This window comes from Paramacrobiotus metropolitanus, unplaced genomic scaffold (genome assembly GCF_019649055.1).
Source record: "Paramacrobiotus metropolitanus isolate TYO unplaced genomic scaffold, Prichtersi_v1.0 Parri_scaffold0000018, whole genome shotgun sequence".
Taxonomy (NCBI): Eukaryota; Metazoa; Tardigrada; class Eutardigrada; order Parachela; family Macrobiotidae; genus Paramacrobiotus; species Paramacrobiotus metropolitanus.
Genome location: NW_026570238.1, coordinates 62761 through 81821, shown reverse-complemented (window position 1 = coordinate 81821; position 19061 = coordinate 62761). Strand labels below are relative to the sequence as shown.

The window sequence follows — 19061 nt, the reverse complement described above, 5'->3', positions numbered from 1 at the left end:
CTGCTCTGTTACATGCTTGTTGTCAAACAAAGTATCGAACAAATCGCTCGCAAAGTGTATTATTCATAACATCATCGTAGAAAACAAGAGACACAGATAGCAGCTGCCTATAACGATAATTAACGTCCATCAGAATTTGCAAAAAACCAACATATTCTACAAATTAATCTAGATTATCAATCCATTACAACAACCGGATTAATAAAGTCTAATAACTACTCTTTTCGCAAATGTACGCTGCGATTAAAACCAGTAAAAGTCAACTGTAAAAAACAACAGGTAGGAATACTGCCATGGAGTACTCTGAAACTTCGATTCACAGGCCAAAATAAAACATTTTTTTCTCTGTTCGGCTAAATCTTGAAAGGTGCGCTTTGAATCGTGATCACTTCATCCGTACCAAACGATCCAACCAAATAGACGAATTAGGTATTCAAGGACGCAACGCGGCTATGGCAAAACACTTGCGAATCACACCAAATCATCATAAAAGTGACATCACTCCATGTAGTCCCATTTAAGATTGATGCAGCGTTTAGGCCAAGGAAAGGGATAGTTGTAGCGCAACGGCAATTTCCCATCGGGGACGTTCTCTTCAAAGAATATCACAAACCGGAACCACCACATACGGGACAAATGATTGTTCTGAGAAAACGCCTGTGAATGACAAGGAATCATATACAATCACACACACAGAAAATCGATAGCCGGAAAGTCAAAATAAACCGGAAATAAACAAGAAGTGGACAATCAGCCAGAAACAGATGGCCATAGCACATCTTTTATGGAAGCTTGAATCGTTCAATTTAAAAATCGTTATTTGCAGGCCATTCACTCGGCAATACTTAACAACGTTTTAGCAAAACAGTTCGCACAACCGAATGCAAAAAGAGCTAATGGTTAGTGCCTTAGTCTGAGAAACCGAACTCCATCTACAGTAAGAGTTAGCGAACGTTAGCGAGATACTCAAATTTAACACATTAACCGCTTCGCTGACCTTTAGTTGAGGATGGGCGCAAATGGTGTGATAGATCCAGAACACCACCGTGGTAACAACGTAGGCGATAACAATGTCCACAGTGTAATGGCCGCGGGAGATGGAAACCAGAATCACACCTAAAGTGCTACAGGAGTAGAAAAATATCCTCAACGCCTTAGCAATCCATCCCTTCCGTGGTAGATCTACAAAGCATTTTCCATTAACACCGTTTTAATACGTAGGCATGGCATGGACCCCAAACTGGATTGTTTCTCTAACATTTAACATAAAAATTTCCTGGCGAACACTTTTACTGCACATGTTCACACTGTTAGCACAATAATGAAATTACCAAAGCACTTACATTCACCATAAATCAGAGCGGAAAGGACCAACATACAGGTATGGCCACTATAAATATAATCTCCACAGTAGTAATGTTTGCCATTAATTGACATGCCAAATCCTGATAGTAATGTCCATGCTCGTAGCAGAATGGTACTTGGTCCAGTAATATTCATCTACAACATCAGCAACGTTATCACTTTTATATCTCCTCAGCAAAGAAGTCACTTCATGATTACACATCTATAATTTGTGTCGTGACAATTAACAACATCCTGGCAATTTTCTAACCGTAAGCTGTTTTATGTTATTATTGTCTTTCTGTTACTTTCACTGATTAACGATTAGGGAAAGCAGTTTTAATCAAATATTCCTCGCAGTAACCACAAGTTCACAACAGTAACAAAAACCGATGAAATTAAAAAGTTGTAAAAAAATATGTAAATAAAAGATATACCTAATCTGTGCCAGAGCTTCGTAACAATCTCTCTAATAAAGGCAAGACTTATTATCAATTTCTCGGCTTCTGATCTTAATGCGACAAACCTCCCCGATACACATGAGATACACTACCCAAAATCGCATTTTTGAGCTATCTTCAAAATCTTTTTACGCATGCACCAAATTCTTTTTACTGACTCATTTCCACCACCACTACCAGTCCAACTGACAAATGTGTGAAAAGTCAAAACGTTTCCCGCAAACATTTACATAATACCGTACTTCGCGTGAATTTGCTAGCAATGCAGAATTTTTTATAAGCGAAATTGTAGTTTGTTTGTGCAAAACCACCCTGCAATCATACTACGGTAAGTCCGTGTAAATTCGTTGGAACAACAAGGTTGAAACTTTCGCGCTTTCCCGAATTAAATAATTTACATTCGAGTCAAGGGAGAGTAACAGGCTGATTGTGACCAGATTTCAGGTAACAAGCACTGAATAAATTACGTGAGACAGATTTATATCATAAAGCTGAGAAAATCTCTCGATTGATTCATATGCATAACGCTCTCGCTTCCGTGTACGCACCTTTGGTTGGCAGAAATAATGCGTATTGGCCACAGGAACCGCTGTCACCAGCATGGTAATACTGCGGCCGAGGTAGAGCAGACCCACAATGACGAACACTCGTCGAAATACGATCCACCTACCGATACAGAATGCAAATATAGTCAAGCATCAAATAAACGATACAAGATAGCCAACACTGTCAAGTGCAAGGCATGCGTTCGGTAAATCGATCGGCAGGTATTCCATCGTCAGCACCTGACATGTACACCGAAACTTACATCAAACGCGACGACAAGCAAGCGCCCCGTGAAGAATGTAATGAGAAATCCTACACAACTCTTAGCATCATTATATGGCTTGGAGAATATATCGAAAACTTAGCGCCACTCACTTAATTTTCCTTGGAAAACGGTATTGATTTAAAAAAGGTAATGGAAGCGATGGATTGAGCAAGATTGTTGAATCATCCACTACATCCAAATTACATAGTTCATAATGTAATGCTTTTAACGAAATTACCTAGACAAGGCAGGCCCCCGTGCACAAAGCGCCTAATCAGGCGTAATTTCGAAGAAAAGAATTTGAAGAAAATCAACTTTTGTCAAGTATGTCGATTTAAATGCGATATCAAAAATTCCGCTGCTGGGGATTCCCATAGCTTTACAAAATTTTAATATTTAAAAAAGGAGCGCAACAAAACCCTAACAAAAAAATGGTTGAATTACCTGTGCCGGTGAAAAGCCATTAGGATAATCGTAGGGTACACACAGAGCATTAACAGGTACTCGGACATGGCCAATCCATAATCCCATTGGGGAACTAGACTGAAAACGACATCCGGAAGTGGCGGTCCATCCGGCAGTCGATCATGAACAAACGCCAGTGCCAGCGTCGTGCAAAACAGTCCAACGAACAGAAATCCCAACGCTAGCAACGTTTTCAATTTTTCTTCTGGATAATTTCTGACCGTGGGACGGAAATCACTGACGGAGCTGGTGCTGGATTGGCGCGAATGGGAACCGCGGCATTCCAACTTACTGTCAGGTGTCTCCACGAGGAAATGAGTATCGCCATTCTCTCCACAATACACTGAGTCATACAGGCTGGAGCGGCTGTCCCGCGATAGAGGGATATCGTCGATCTTAATCAGCGGATCACAGTTGCATGTGTTCAGACTGATAACCGTCTCCACGGGTTCCGGGTGGCCTGGTCCGACCAAGGAGACATGCTCATCTGATCCGGAGGTGTAGCTACTGTTGACAAAACTTCCATTACGACTGTGATACGTTGCGCTGGAGAACAAACGAGTTCCCATCGTCTGGACTTCTGCTGGAGGAATTCGCCACTGGACGTTGTGTAGCGAAGGATATTATGGAGAAGGATGTCGATTTCAATGTAATCGCACAATCCAAAAGTGTAGGCGTACTGTGAGCCACCAACTAAGAACGGAAAAAGATCAACAAACGACTCGCAGTGACAAATCAATAGTATATCACGCGCAGAGTGGATTGAATAGAATCAAATTCGTCATGTGGATATTATGGCATGAAACAGAAACATACAACTGATTTTTACAGGTATGTAGGTACAGTATACGGTGCACAGCTACGGTAGTCAGCCAGTTCCATTTGGATGACGCATTAAAACCGGAATAGTGAATACACTGTCATAACGGGCTTCTATTTATTGCCCTGTCTCAATGCAAGGTGCTGATTCTAAGAAAATTTCTCCACGGTAATGTCATGATCAGAAACTGCTGTAACACTGTTCGTGTACAGTACTGTACTTACGATTAATACTACTTATGTTTTACACCAACGAAAAAGAAAGACAGCAAAGTAAAACTGAGCACGGAAAAGCTGCACCTACTTAGTAAGTACAGTAGTGTCATTTTCTCGATTAAAAATAACATTCCACATAACTTATGTGGAATGTTATTTTTAATCGACTTATGTGACATAAGTCGCACGTTCTGCAAATTCGCTTTAATTAATTACTGAATTAACGCTGAAGTGTAATTATTCAATTATAAGTGCTCAAAATCGGTAAAACAAAATGCTAACAAATACCTAAATATTCCCTTAATATGCACTGAAACAAATTGCTCAAAGTAATATTGCGATTTCCCCAAAAGTCTTCAAAATCTCTGTTTGAGAAGCCACTTGCTTACCTGCTAGATGTCCAAAGAATGTTTAAATAAAGTGGCAAACAAACTACAAATTCAATAAGAAAACTACCACGCATACAAAATGCTCTTCGCAGACTGTTTTGTGCCGCAGTGCAATGTTTAATGTTAGAAATGTGGGTTAAAGGTAAGTCATAACAGAATCAAGGTCCACAACTGTGACCCATTAATTCAGGTCGCGGTACGAGAATCAGATATATTATGCAAGATCAAACGCTGCACGATTGCACTACAATCAAGCAAGTTCTACGTTCAACTTACGGTGATTCGCAATTTCGCTGTGCTGTCCGTTCTGTCTACGGCCTGCAGGCACACAGAAACACCCTCGCAGAACTCAAGATCATTACGTCCACGATGTCTCCTATTTCCTCGCCAGATCTTCCTCAGCGAAAGTCGAAACGCCACAGCGCTCCACCAGAGACACTTAACCATACGAATTACCCAAAATCAACACACACAGGGAGAGAATAGATCTGACAAATTCTCAAAATGCTTCAGATAATCAGTTGACTTGCTGTTGTCACAATGACGAATGATTAAGCTGATTAGATAGCACGCTACGTTCAACACTGTCTACGAGTATTCTATACTATATTCAAAAGCCAGTTAAAGGCTAAAGTGGCAAAGCCACTCAACAAAATTTTGTTATCACTTCTGGCGGAAAACAGCAGATTACTTCTTGGTACGGAACGAGGTAGATCAAGCAAGCTACTTTTACGTACAAATTAATCCAAACTAAATTCCAAAATTTGCTCAAATAGAATAAGAAAAAGCAGAAGTCCAATCCACATAGCGAATACGATCAGATTACAGCGAAAGGTACAGTACTCGTATAACATGTACGGTACGAAATGTAAGTACGTAATTACGTCTGCCTTAATGGTGAGTCGGTGACTAATAGATTTATAAATCTATTAGTCACCGACTCACCATTAAGGCAGAGGGGAGCGATGTGAAAGTTCAGCATACAAATAAAAAAAATATTATCATAAGTTTTCCAAAACTAAGAAAAATTTCTTTCAAACTTTGCATTTCCCGTTAAATCAAATACACTCGCAAAAGCTAAGGAATGCACGACTCAGCGATTTTTCAACGTGGATTAAGCAAGAACAAAATTGAAAATACTACTCTTACACATTTACACATCTAAATTTAATGTACTGATATTCCCAGGCCCATCTTCAGCTTTTTGGGAGGGGGGGGCGCACCATTGTTCTCCTCGAAAAAGAACAATGGCGCCAGTTGCGGCAGTTCCAAATTCGCCTTTTTTTAACATGTAAGGTCCGACGCCAGTTTGTTTTCGGAAGGGGGGAGGGGGCGCACCCCTTAAAGACGGTCCTGGATATTCCATGAGAATACATTTTCTTACACAACTACGAGTACACAATAGTATCGCACATCGCACTCACAGAATTCCGTATTATTTCAAAGTTTTATTTCAACGACTAAGTAGACAACTACAACTTCCTGCAAATACAGTTGAAAAGAAATAAGAAAAACGACGCGTACATAATTACGCAAGTTGTAAACGAAACATAAAAATTAATTATAGATTATGAAAACTTCCAAGGATGCAGATGAAGTGAACTAACTATATAAATCGTCGTCGTTATTTTCTTGGAAGCCTCCTGGACGTCCACCTGGAGCTCCTTGCCCACCACCACCAGCCTGATCGGGGAAACGGAACTGGCCACCAAATCCACGCGACTGTTGCAAGGTTTGGGCAAAAATCTCGTATTTGCGAATATCTGCATCGCTCACTGAACGCCGAGCAAATTTCATCGCCTCTTCAAAATGATCACGGCGAACTTCCGGTACGGGATCACTGTCATCCATCATTGCATCAGGATTGTCCTGACGCCGTCGCTCGTTGCGAATTTCAGCTTCGATAGCTTCGCGAATAGCCATTTTACAGGCTCTTTGACAGATTTCCGTAAGATCAGCACCACTGAAGCCGTGAGTGACTTTGGCCAGATGAATGAGGTCGATTTCCTGCAAAACAGTACTAGATGTTATTGTGTATTCTACGCGTTACGGAACACGTATACGAAGTACACAAACATAACGTTTACTGGAATAACGGATACACAAGGAGACGAAGCTGCAAATTTGAAGGCCTTACCTTAGCCAATGGAGTTTTCCGCAGCGCAGCTTTTAGAATAGCCACACGCGATCCTTCATCAGGCAAGGGGATATAAATAAGCTGATCCAGTCGGCCAGGACGCAAAATAGCGGGATCGATAATATCGGGACGGTTGGTGGCGCCGATAATGAAGACGTTCTTCTTCTGATTCATTCCATCCATTTCTGTCAAGATCTGATTAATCACGCGGTCCGCCGCTCCGCCGGCATCTCCCACACTACCGCCACGAGCCTTGGCAATCGAGTCCAATTCGTCAAAAAACAGCACACAAGGAGCAGCAGCTCGAGCTTTATCGAAAATCTCTCGGACATTCGCTTCGGATTCACCAAACCACATGGTCAGCAATTCCGGGCCCTTGATGGAAATGAAATTAGCCTGGCATTCGTTGGCGATCGCTTTGGCCAAGAGAGTTTTACCGCATCCGGGAGGTCCGTAAAATAGCACACCTTTCGATGGAGTCATACCGAACTTCAAAAACTTTTCTGGGTGCTCCACTGGATATTGCACCAATTCTTGCAATTCTCGCTTGACTGGTTCCAGACCACCGATATCGCCCCAAGTGACATTCGGCACTTCCACAACAGTCTCGCGAAGGGCAGATGGACTGCTCTTGTTCATAGCGAACTGAAATTACGAAAAGCATAATCAATAAAAAAGGCAAATCTCTGTACGATCCACCATAGGAAGGAAAAACGCAATAAATCGTAATATTATTGATGCTAGAAAGTGAATGTTAAGGTTGAGTACAGACCGAAACTAACCACAATTTGCTGAACTTCACTCGACTTACACGGAAGTTTTCCATTGTGACAGCCAAAGAATCCAAAACCTGGGCATCAATCTGCTCTTCTTCCAAATCAATGAGATCCATCTTTTCACGAATCTGTTGAAGGGCAGCTTCCGAACACAAGGCAGCCAAATCAGCACCGACGTGACCGTGAGTTTCAGCAGCCACGCGTTCCAAATCCACATCCCGAGCTAGTTTCATGTTCTTGGTGTGAATACGCAAAATTTCTAGACGACCAATAGCATCCGGAATGCCGATATCAACTTCTCGATCAAAACGACCTACAGAAAACATTATTAATTTTAAACTGTTCCAAATTCAGCAGATGAATGAGTCGCTGATTAATGATGTTCGCACCGAAACGACGCAGAGCAGGATCGATACTGTTTGGACGGTTAGTCGCCGCCATAACAATGACATTCGAGCGCTGTTTTAAGCCATCCATCAGAGTCAGCAACTGGGAAACTATCCGGCGCTCAACTTCTCCATGAGTCTAAATTATAGAACAAATATTACGAGAATATTACGCTAATAAAATAACAGCAGAGGTATATTGCTCACTTTTTCACGCTTAGGTGCAATGGAATCCAACTCATCAATAAAAATGATAGCCGGGGCATTCTTTTCAGCTTCTTCGAAAGCTTTTCGTAAATTGCTCTCAGATTCACCAGCCAATTTACTCATAATTTCCGGGCCGTTAATGAGAAAAAAGAAGGCTCCAGTTTCGTTGGCGACTGCACGAGCAATGAGAGTTTTTCCCGTGCCAGGTGGACCATACAGAAGAATACCGCGCGGTGGCTTTACACCAATCGTTCGGAAGAGCGTCGGATGTCGTAAAGGCAATTCCACCATCTCTTTGATCTGAGCCAGTTGCTTACGGCATCCACCAATATCATCGTAACCAACCTCAGCCAGTGCTTCTTCTTCTTCCTAAATAGTAACAGCTCTGGATTATGCACTATTCTTACGCAGTTACGCTTGACCACGAGTCCATGACAAAACGGCGTTTACTGTAGTAAACCGCTGCTTATACTTAAAAGAAAAAAATGAGCGATAACAATAAGTAATAATTATAAATTCCCGAAATTAACTTACATTTAGCAACACCGAAGTATTAAACAAAAATTTAGTCAGAAAACAGTATACTGCTGATTGTAAGGAAAAGTTACCTCGCGTTTGATCGGCTCTCCCTCGCAGTGAATAACGGTATCCGGCGCAACGATACAGTAAGGACTGGGATCAGTCTCCACAACCTTGAACTCGACTGATCTCATTGCGCCGCGAACCAAAAACAAATCCCCCTTCCTCAATGGTCTGTAGGCTTCGAGGAAGTACGGCTTCAAGTAGACTTCAAACAGGTTCCTAGAATCGAGATTGAGAAGTCTAAACGATTCACGACCACAGGAACACAACGTCGTAATGGAAATGGAAAGTGCCTAGTGACCAACCCAGTCAAGCCTTCCACTGTGTCATCGATTGGCAGAATGTGAACTCTTTTGGCGTACTTGACTTCGGGACAATTCTGCACGCTGCATAATGAGAAACATAATTACAACAATGATAACACCATAGATTTTCTTCAATTTCTGATAACAGATAAAACTGTACCTAACAACATCCCCGAGTCTCACGCGCAAATTTCGACGAACCACACGGTTCATTCGGATTCTGTCATCGGGTACAGTGTCATCCGTCAGAGCAATACAAACTGTATCGCGACGCTTTTTTCCTTTAATCAGCACAGTATCCCCTCGAAATAGTTGAAGTTCGTCCATCTTTTTCTGTATCATAATATACAAACTGGAAAGTGCCATTTGACAGCACTGCATATTAACTGAAGAGGTTGCAGGGTTTCCCACTTACAGGAGACATACAGACCACTGAATTATCGTCATTTACGGCCTCCTCCACCATCAAACGATTAGGCTTCTCTTTTTGTTTAAGGATGGCGGTAGCCAAGTCTTCCTCATTGCTAAAAGCATTCAAATTTCAGACACATCAATTTTCACACTCAAAAAGTCAAAGAAAAGCTCTAACATAAGCATAAGCAGATTCTTACGGTTTCGAGTCGTCCTTTGGATTCGCCATTTTCTCGACAGCTTCTCAATGCACCGATATGAGCTAAACTTCTACAAACGAAATTCAGTTTCCAAAAGTGGGAAATATCTTAAAGTACCACGCACAACAAAAATCAAACAATTCCGGAGCCAATGATTTTATGGGACAAGAAATAAAGCACCGAAATGCTATAACGAGCGTAGCAACAGAGTATTCAAAAAAGTGAAAGTCATGGGCCGTCCATTTAGCTGGATTGAACCACGTGGTCCGTGACGCAAGCGTTCTATAACGGGAACTAACGCATACGACAGAATTTTGCTGGCTCTGCTGCAACTTGCCAGTGTGCCACCGTCATTTATTAACTAATAATTTATTAACTTCATTTGGTGATTTCAGTTGTTTTACATGTAAACCTAATACTAATAGTTCATTTGGGTTCTTGATTCAACCAGTAAATTCGAAACTCTTATAATTCGAAACCGAAATAAAAGTTAGGTCGCATTTTACACCTCACAAAAACAACTTCTTTGGGCCGCATTAAAAATCATTTCCCCGTATAAGGCGGAGTTTGAGTTTCAGGTTCACTTTGGTTCGTTAACCTCGTGGATTGGGCGTAGCGTTCTGCTGGCGGAAACGGATTGGATCCTCGCAGTGATTAATAACTGAGAAGTGACTCATCATTACGTTGCAAAATTAGAATTTTAACAGCACAAATTTCTGACCTGATGTTCCTTACTTGACCTGAAAGATCGAGAAAAACCGCGGCGGTATGTACGTACTATACGTATGGCGGTTCTTTCTGTTTTTTTTCCAGAGATTAATGAAAACGTACTGACCAAATTTTTTGTTGTGCTCGAAGGGTATTGTTGCGCTTAGCACATAGTTGAAAAAGCAACAAACAAATTGTTTCGTAACCCGTTAGCCTATCTTTTGTAGCTGTATACAGCTACAATCGGCGGCTGGCGAATCGGCGATGAACCGCTACGTAGCGGTTCATCGCCGATTCGCCAGCATGTACTAGTATTAAAGTCGTATTATGGTCACGGACTCACGGTGTCCTGAATGTCCTCCCGTTTTGACCAAAGGACAGTTCATGAACCAGACAATTCATGTTCTTGATCAACTACAGTAATTAACCAGTTTCCCTTGAAAAATGTTCTAAAAATCTTATAGCGAATTACGGCATAACTGGAAATTTCTAATTAATTGCCGTTTATCTGTTCCAGACTTTTCAGTAGCCACCGAAGTATAATTACATGATCTAATTTACATATACAAATAGATACAATAGCTGCTACTAATTACGGAGCTGATGGGAGCCGTTTTGGTTACTTACGACTTACGAGTACAGATCGCAAATGATCCTGGCGGTGTGACTGCATGCCATAATAAAACATTAATTCGAAGACCTTATGCACAAAAGCACAAGTTTTAAAGTCTTTCATTTTTTATTTATTTAGTTAAATATAAAAATTTGGAAGAATTGCCGGAATATAATAGAATAACGTTTATTAAATCTTTATTTTACAGTACTACATACTCATGCTGCTAACTTGTCGCTAGGTCGACCGTAGAGCTGGGCGCAGGGCAGGGATCCTGTCCTGAACCTGCAGGATCCTGTCCCTGCAGGACAGTTTCAGGGTAAAATGCTGACCTGAAATTTGGCTCAGGTTCAGGTTCAGGGCAGTTGAACTCCCTGAAAGTTCAGGGACAGGGCGTACCTTAGTCCTGCAGGAACCTGAATTTTTTTAAGAAAATTAAGGTTATCGAAATTTCACAAAGTTTCGAAAGGGAAACCTGGCGCCCGTAAGTTGACAACTGCGGGTGATGGCCCCAAGAAGTGCATCACGCGCTAAAAGCGCATAAAAACTACCTTATTACGCTACTCTAAGAAATGCGAGCTTAGCTCGTTTCGCTACTGGCTACATATCGCTTTTGAAATGTGCCGATACGGAAAAAATTATACAACTACAATTTAACTTATTTAACTTAAACAGGCTCAGGATTTCAGGTCAGGCTCAGGGTGAATAGTTTCAGGCTCAGGACAGGTTCAGGTAATTCAGCACGGTGAGTTTCAGGGACAGGACAGGTTCAGGTAGGGAAAAATTGAAAAATTACAGGTTCAGGGCAATCTAGCCGTCCTGTTCCCAGCCCTAGTCGACCGCTAGGACGAAAGTGTAGTGAAAATGCCGCCAGCCGGAGGCTGCACTTGGGGGGGACCTTTGTTGTGCTTTGAAGGGACGAGAACGGAGAACATTCAGAACAAGTTGAAAAGTACAGTAGAGTCAGCAGATATTTATAGATAGAAAAAAGTTAAATATGATTTAAAATTAATAGAATGGTTGATTTCTTTGGATTCTTGGGAAGTTTGTTAACTTGTGCAACGTTGATGTAGACAAGTTAATCACAGCTGGATATGGAACGCTTGCTGATCTGCTGGAAGCTAGTCCTGAAGTGATCTCTGAGAAGACCGCCATTTCCATTATGGTTCGTTCATCGCGCTCTGTGCGCAATTCCTACCGAAAGCGGAAAGCTCGAAAATTCTGGATTGATTGAGATATTATATGTCTTTTCATCGCTCAATCCACACGCGCAAGATTTCGGACGGTAATCTGGAGTTGGTTTCAGGTTATACGTGTATGGCAGGCAAAACTGCGTGCTTTGGTACACCATCCTTATACTTCTGCTCTGGATCTCTATCCCAAGGAGTTACACGATGCCTTTATCTGCCCCATTGGACTGCCTTCTCTGGAGAATATATTTAGCCAGTTGCTTCGCCGTTCAGAGGTAAGTCAGTGCTCCATGGAACTAGGTATGGCGACATGCCTGCTCGTTTATCGACTTTTCACTAAATTGATTTAAGATCAATAATTAAAATTATTTTTCTTATTAATTATTATTTAAATGAATAATGGTAAAATAAGCGATGTTTTTCTTGGGGATCTGCATAGTTTGTTTTTCGAAAGACTGAGGGCGTTCAGTGCTTTACGGTTTCTTATTTTCGCTTTATTATTTTGACGATCGCCTCTTGCAGATTATGGAAATTTGCGGTGGGCCTTTGTCCGGGAAAACCCAGGTCTGTTAGTACGAGTTGCGTAGAAATGTGCTTCAGGTGCCATTGTCATCGTATCACCGTTATTTTTTTTTGGATTCAGACTGTTTCACTTTCCGTTGGAAATAAAAATAATCATGTAGTAATGCTTTTGGTTTTCTCTCGTAGTTCTGCCTCCACATTGCACTGAATGCGGTGCGTACAAGCAGCAGAAAGGTGCTATACATTGACACCGTCGGCCAGCTGAGCGCAAGAAGATTGAAAAAAATGTGCAAATCATTGGGAGATTTGCCAAATGTCAGTGTAGTGCAGTCTCAAAGTTGTGTTTTTTACATCATGATACCATGATTAGTCTCAGCGGATTGTGGTTTTATATTGCAGAGATTTATGAATTTGCTTGAATGCATCTATACCGTACAAATTGCGGATATTTACGGGCTGTTCCAGTTTCTTGATTTCCTCCCACACTGGAAGGGCTCTTTCCTGGGAGCAGAGGATGAATTGTTTATCTCCGACCAACCTGATATTATCATTATTGATTCTTTGTTCGCTATTTTGGCTCCGTTTGTGGGATCGAAAGTTGATCAAGGTTAACTTTCGAGAAACATCATCGATTCTTTTGAAGGATATATGAACGTTTTCTTTTTTTCAGGCTATGGTTACAACCTGATTAATGAAATGGCTTTCACCCTTAAAAACATCGCATCGGAAATGGGTGTTCTGGTTATAGTAAGGGTGACGGTTATATAAAGTCGCTCTTGTCCGTTTTATCCTCGGATAGTCGGATTTACAAGTTTTCTACAATGTTGTTTTGTCACTGTTTTCCGAATTGCAGTATACTAATTTAATGCCAGCAACTGTTTCCAAAACGGATCGACATGCAAACCTGGGCTTGTTTTGGCAGTCAGTACCACACCATCGCATAGGATTGGAGAGTGATGATAAAGCATCCAACGAGAAATTCGGAAACGGCGATGTACGCCGGTGCAAGGTGATCCGAGGAGTTTTGATGAAAAGTACTACACTGGTACGTTGGTGTGTGTTATGTTACTGTTTCTAACGGCTTTGTGCTGTGTTGTACTGTGGAATTGTTTTAGGCTGTTGGAACTGAAATAGTATTTCTTATTACCGAACAAGGGCTTTCTGACATGCCTGGAGCCGAAGATGATTCGGTTGTAATGGAGCTATCGCAAGAAGTGTAAAGACTCTGTAAACGAATGTGGAGAAAAGTGTGGACAAAAGTAACTTATTTTTAAAATAACGCTTGACGGCAATCGGCTTTGAGAGGAACTGCAAGCATTTCGCTCTTGATTCTGTGATACTTGATGATATCGCATGAAGTATATATAGACTTTCTAAAGGGATGTGAAAAAGTAGTTTGAAATAACGTTTAGAGGCATTCCGGACGCTTTGAGGGGAAAAAATTAGAAAAAGCACTTTGCTCTTGATTCTGTGATACTTCGATGGTTTGTTGTTTTATTACGGGTGTGTACAAAATTTCTTAGATCCAATAAAAGATTGACAGTAGAAGTTATAAGATACTGTACTGGGGAATCGGTTAGGCAGTCATTCTAATCATAAGCAAATTACATCGACAAAAATGCATGAAAATCAATTAAACAAGAGATTGTTTTAAAAGCTAAAAAGAGATGAGCTGCACACACACACGACAACACAAAACGATTGTTCACAGCACAGACCGGGGAGGAACATGAAGACAAAAACATGATCACGCGGGGCACACACTGAAGTCGAACGAACGCGGGGAATACGGAAGAACGTGAGTTATAAGAGATTCCTCTCTTTTCAGGGAAGACACATGCGAGGGAAACATGCGGCCTGAACCATGTGCTGTTCTTCTACTCTGTATACGAAATTAGACCAAACGTTACAACCAACGAAAAAGGCAATATGTTCATGTACACATATAGACTGAAATAGCAAGATCCTCACGATGATGCGCTGGAAGCAGGCAAGATGGGTCGAATTCGTTTGGCCGCTTCATAGTGTTTCGTCAATCGCCGTCGCAGTTCACCGGGGAAGTGGTTATAACACTTTTTACAAACCGGAAGCATGTCAAATTCGAAAAATTTTGTCCTGAAATATGAACTGGGTTGCAAACTTGCAATCGACTCATGAATATGGACTAGTAAACTTAATAAAGCTCACAACTAAACATGAACACCGAAGTAGTCTCAAGTCACCGTGAAAAAAACCCATGTTTATGACAAATCGCAAGAAGTGAATGCTTTACCTGTCATCCAATGGTGTTTCGCAAGACCAGCACACAAAATTTTCCGGTTTCCATGTCTTGTTAAGAGCACTTACACAAACTACGAAAAACGTTTACATATTAGATTAAATATTACCATTTCATATTCAACTTATGCAGATCTATTAAAAACAACTGAAAATAACTTACTGTCTTCGATCACTTCTCCGCTAACGAAGTCGATATTTCCAAACAGCTGATGATAATGCAACTCGCAGTATGCAAGACCTTTCCGTTCAAAATGTTTGGTACCCAAAAACGGTTTCTCGCATTTGGCACAAACGAAATGCTATTACGAATAATACCTCTTATAATTAGCATAAATATAACAAAAAAACGAGCACAAAACGAATTACACGGTACCTCAACATGCCAATGCTTTCCCAACGCAGTGACCACTCGATCTTCCACAGGGCGTCGGCACGCTCCGCAAATGGGAATACCCATCTTGTCATGGCATCTCAAGCAGTATAGTTCACCACGGATTTCCCGAGCGTCTGAATCTAATTCGCGCCTGCAAATCCAATAATTTAATCAATTCATCCGTATTCCACACACAACAAATGGCTTTCCTTTATTCCTTTATTTACACGAGGCCAAATGTTCTAATAAGCGAACTGTAAAGGGCAACCATACAAATATTCAAACAAGCTCACTTAACATACGCAGCATAACCATATAAATTATAAACCCAAATATCGGTAAAAAGTAACAAAACTGTCAAAATATACTAAAAAAATCTAGAGAATTGTAGCAAAGTGCATCTTCCTCGCAATACATACCCGCATTCTGGATTAGAGCAGTTGAAGTGATAAGGATGATACGGCTCGTTTTTATATTTCAGCGGCTTATCATCAATGACGGCTCTTCAAAAACAATCCGGAAACTAGGTTAAATTTATTCAAGACGGCGAAACGATTAATGGAATTTTCAAATAGCAAACCTGCAACGGTAACAAATGTATTTTCCGGCCGCCTCAGCTCTCACTCGATCGTTGCACGGGTGACATAATGCACTACAGAGAAACAGCGAGCGGTCTTACCAGTCAGTCACATAATTCCACCATTAGAATCGTGCAGAATAATAAATACGATCATAGCTGATGGTTATGGCTTAATTTTACGCTCCATATTACGCATTTTACAAACATGGCCGAACACAAGAAGACACTACTGGATGTAGGCTGTATAGTGTGTGGTATAATAGGATTAGAACGCGCAGTTTAATCGTTTCATGATAATTATGTACGCCCGATAAATGGGGGAATCAAAAAAATTACGCAGATCCCAAATAGCATACGAAGAGAAAACATTTAAAACTTTTAAGCATTTTATTAAAAACATCTAAGAAAATTAGAAGAACAGCTATGATGCGAAAATACTCATGCGTTTACTCAAAACGTAATTTTTATAAAGGTGGTAAAAGCAGGTTTCAACAAAAGTCATTCGAAATTACGTCGTAAACCGAAAAACTAGTAATCATTACCAACTATTCAAACTATTTTGAAGCTTGCAGCGTCTGAAGAAAGAAAAGTTCACCAAGAAAACAATTAAATTAAATAATGAAATTCCTTACCGTCCCTGATTTCGCATGAAACCAATATCCGACAAAATTCTTCCGCAAATTTCACACTGAAAATGCTCCGGATGCCAGCTCGTATACATGGCCTTAATGACTCTTCCGATAATAAATTCATCTAAGGAACACACAAGGAATGTTGTACGTAAGCAAAGTAAGAACAACTGAGCTCTTTCAGTCTCCTTACTGCATTTGGCACAACAAGGCGCATAGAGGACCTGGAAATCGTGTTCGCAATATTTCCTTCCTTCAAACTAGAGAAACAAACCAGACATCAATACCAGCAGAACGCAAAACTCCAGGTATTAGCGACAAGACCAGTGAGAGCGAAACCTGAAACAACAGTAGTAAACAGCAAGCATTATCTGTAGAAAAATTCTTACCTCGTAATACACGCCATCGACGAAAGGGCGAAAACACTGGGCACACCTGATCAATCAGCGGTAGAAAGTTTCATCAATGGGTCACAACTGCGGAGCAAATTTCAGATCTTGCAGCAACTTACACAAGACACTCCTCGTGGTAGCTTTCTCCTTGACTGTTTAGAATGGGCTCATTCGCGTCGAAACCTTCCCTGCAAGTTTGACACACTGTTCCGTTGGATACCACATAGTTATGATTGTGACTAGTCAGAACCCCGTTCATTGTGGCAGGTAATCAGTTAATAATCACACAATACCAATAATCTGCAATCTTAAAGAAAACCACAACAGATAAAGAAAACAAATCGTCATAGGTAAGTACAATTTTTTTGCAAAACAGAAGTATTCTGTGCACCAACAGGGACTGTAGATCACTGCACAAGTAGTAGTGATACCGTAGTCCGTAGTACGAGAGCACTACAGCAAGGCAGCAACACCGCCCACATAATTTTGAATGTATGCATTTTGTCAAACCAGTCGGCGCGGACTGCGGGTCTGCTATAAATAGTTTCGTTTATAAGACAAGCATCGTTCAAAACAAACTTCAAACACACACAGAGCACGGTACAAAATTACGCAGTTGCTGTTTGTACTGGAGCATAAGCATATTTTTATTCAAAAAAGAAGAAAATCTAGGGAAACAGCTATAATGCGAAAATAAAAAGAAACGGAACCACGGATTCTACGATAAAATTGTTGCTCTGGTCGTTTCATGTTTTAGATAAATATAGGATAAAAGCTACGTAAATCTATTCGTGTTCTGCAATCTGCAGTATAAATGCCGCTCATGCCGAAACTGGTACCGGCCGATGAATTGCAAAGCAAAAAACTACAACCGCAAAAAACACACCAATAAAATTTACACAAAATAAATTAACAGTACGATTAATGACTTGGGCATTCTTTCACTAAGTTGTTTTGGTGCTTTTAATAACCACCCCAAATAACCAAACGCTAACTGGTCAGTGGTGACTCTGTCTGTAGACTGTAAGTATAACTCGTATCAAGTACAGATACTTGCTATAGTGTGACACCTATACCTATACCTATAGCAAGTCCTTGCTCGTATTTGTATTCCTTATAATACTCTTATTGTATTAGTCTTATAATTATAATTATTGTATTAGTCTTATAACAGAAACGTATCGACTAATTTGATAGTGATTCTTATAGGTTTTGTCCTGCTGCCGGGATCGTAACTTTTCGCTACAATTAATATTATAACGCCGTATTTCACAAAGTTAAATTCCAGTCGCGCATATTTACATATGGTTTTACGTAGTAATCTTTACCTTGACGCTTCCGGAAGAGGAACGTAACCTTGGACAACCATTTCGTTATAGGCTCAAGTATTAGGTCACAAAAAATGCGAGACAAGTTATCAGTCCAATGAGTGAATTAAAACATTTATAGGAACTTAGGAGTACAACAAAATATGTATGCAGCGGAAAGAAGCGTTCTCACTGGCTCCAGTTTCCGACCCTAATATTTGTACTGCATGGAACAAGGAACAGAAAAAGAAGCACGCACAAACATAAAAAATGTCAGTGCACATATAGGTAAGGGGCTATATAACGCAGAACTGGACTTCGGATGTATGTACTTACATAAACCCTACACACTCTATTATTATACGTATATGAATATAAGGCAACATCTGCAAGTTATTTTCAGTTTTCTCGTGTGTCAAACGCAACAAATGTTCCAGAACCGAATGGCTACCAAGAACAGCTATCCTGTTGGACTACACTGAAGCAACGTAATTATTGTAGTTTGTGCGCTTATTCCAGTTCTGCAAAGTGCAAACCAGATTTCCTGTACGTACTGCATGCTGAACATATTCTCCCTCTATTCCGTACGACCTAGGAGTATTCACAAGTCAGCTACATTTACGTTGCTTACAACTGCACGCGTTTTAATTGTGTTCGTATAATCGTAATAATTATGTAGTGCGCTTTGCGCAAGAAATTTCATATTCTGTTACTATTTTTCAAAGTGACTAACCAAAACGGTACCGGCAAGATACATGTACCATGTTACTTCTGCTGTACTACAACGGGACATACAAACGTTGAACGATATGATACACGCTGCCATAAAAGGTCTTACCGAGCAGCACCGATCATCCGATGACAAACCGCGCGACATACGTACGGAGTGCGGATATTTAAAAAAAATTTACCGATCTTGCAAAAATCCAGCTAACTGGAAGCCTTGGTTGCAAGTCGA

At 40.7% G+C, this 19061-nt stretch overlaps 4 protein-coding genes across 9 annotated transcripts; 1 reads left to right on the top strand and 3 right to left on the bottom strand.

Annotated features, from left to right (window-relative positions):
- Positions 1-43: 43 nt before the first annotated feature.
- Positions 44-5295, bottom strand: LOC129585639 (phosphatidylcholine:ceramide cholinephosphotransferase 2-like). Its single transcript, XM_055478390.1, has 6 exons — positions 4782-5295; positions 3061-3774; positions 2354-2471; positions 1344-1500; positions 998-1182; positions 44-657 (listed from the first exon to the last, which is right to left on the bottom strand). Exons 2-6 carry the CDS (start codon positions 3648-3650, stop codon positions 499-501), a joined length of 1209 nt encoding a protein of 402 aa, XP_055334365.1. The 5' UTR covers positions 3651-3774; positions 4782-5295; the 3' UTR covers positions 44-498.
- A 638-nt stretch (positions 5296-5933) lies between these two features.
- Positions 5934-9713, bottom strand: LOC129585912 (transitional endoplasmic reticulum ATPase-like). The gene is made up of 10 exons (XM_055478822.1): positions 9510-9713; positions 9314-9422; positions 9059-9231; positions 8899-8979; positions 8620-8812; positions 8012-8380; positions 7808-7943; positions 7454-7731; positions 6643-7287; positions 5934-6512 (listed from the first exon to the last, which is right to left on the bottom strand). The coding sequence occupies exons 1-10, from the start codon at positions 9536-9538 to the stop codon at positions 6108-6110; spliced, it is 2418 nt and encodes an 805-aa protein (XP_055334797.1). The 5' UTR covers positions 9539-9713; the 3' UTR covers positions 5934-6107.
- A 250-nt stretch (positions 9714-9963) lies between these two features.
- Positions 9964-14091, top strand: LOC129585914 (DNA repair protein RAD51 homolog 4-like). Of its 5 annotated transcripts, XM_055478826.1 has the most exons (10): positions 11507-11562; positions 11629-11782; positions 11904-11995; positions 12137-12295; positions 12543-12584; positions 12729-12857; positions 12942-13149; positions 13213-13289; positions 13396-13587; positions 13658-14091. In XM_055478826.1, exons 2-10 carry the CDS (start codon positions 11695-11697, stop codon positions 13760-13762), a joined length of 1092 nt encoding a protein of 363 aa, XP_055334801.1. In that variant the 5' UTR covers positions 11507-11562; positions 11629-11694; the 3' UTR covers positions 13763-14091. The 5 variants fall into 5 exon arrangements, with proteins under 5 accessions (XP_055334804.1, XP_055334801.1, XP_055334802.1 ...); XM_055478829.1 differs by lacking the exons at positions 11507-11562; positions 11629-11782 and adding an exon at positions 9964-10275; XM_055478827.1 differs by lacking the exon at positions 11507-11562 and having other exon boundaries at positions 11579-11782; positions 13465-13587.
- Positions 14024-18570, bottom strand: LOC129585913 (LIM and senescent cell antigen-like-containing domain protein 1). 2 transcript variants are annotated; one of them, XM_055478824.1, is made up of 12 exons: positions 18125-18570; positions 16916-16984; positions 16794-16839; positions 16598-16664; positions 16408-16528; positions 15776-15847; positions 15615-15698; positions 15196-15346; positions 14983-15121; positions 14815-14893; positions 14514-14657; positions 14024-14424 (listed from the first exon to the last, which is right to left on the bottom strand). In XM_055478824.1, exons 1-12 carry the CDS (start codon positions 18163-18165, stop codon positions 14367-14369), a joined length of 1071 nt encoding a protein of 356 aa, XP_055334799.1. In that variant the 5' UTR covers positions 18166-18570; the 3' UTR covers positions 14024-14366. The 2 variants fall into 2 exon arrangements, with proteins under 2 accessions (XP_055334799.1, XP_055334798.1); XM_055478823.1 differs by lacking the exon at positions 18125-18570 and having other exon boundaries at positions 16916-17269.
- Positions 18571-19061: the final 491 nt, after the last annotated feature.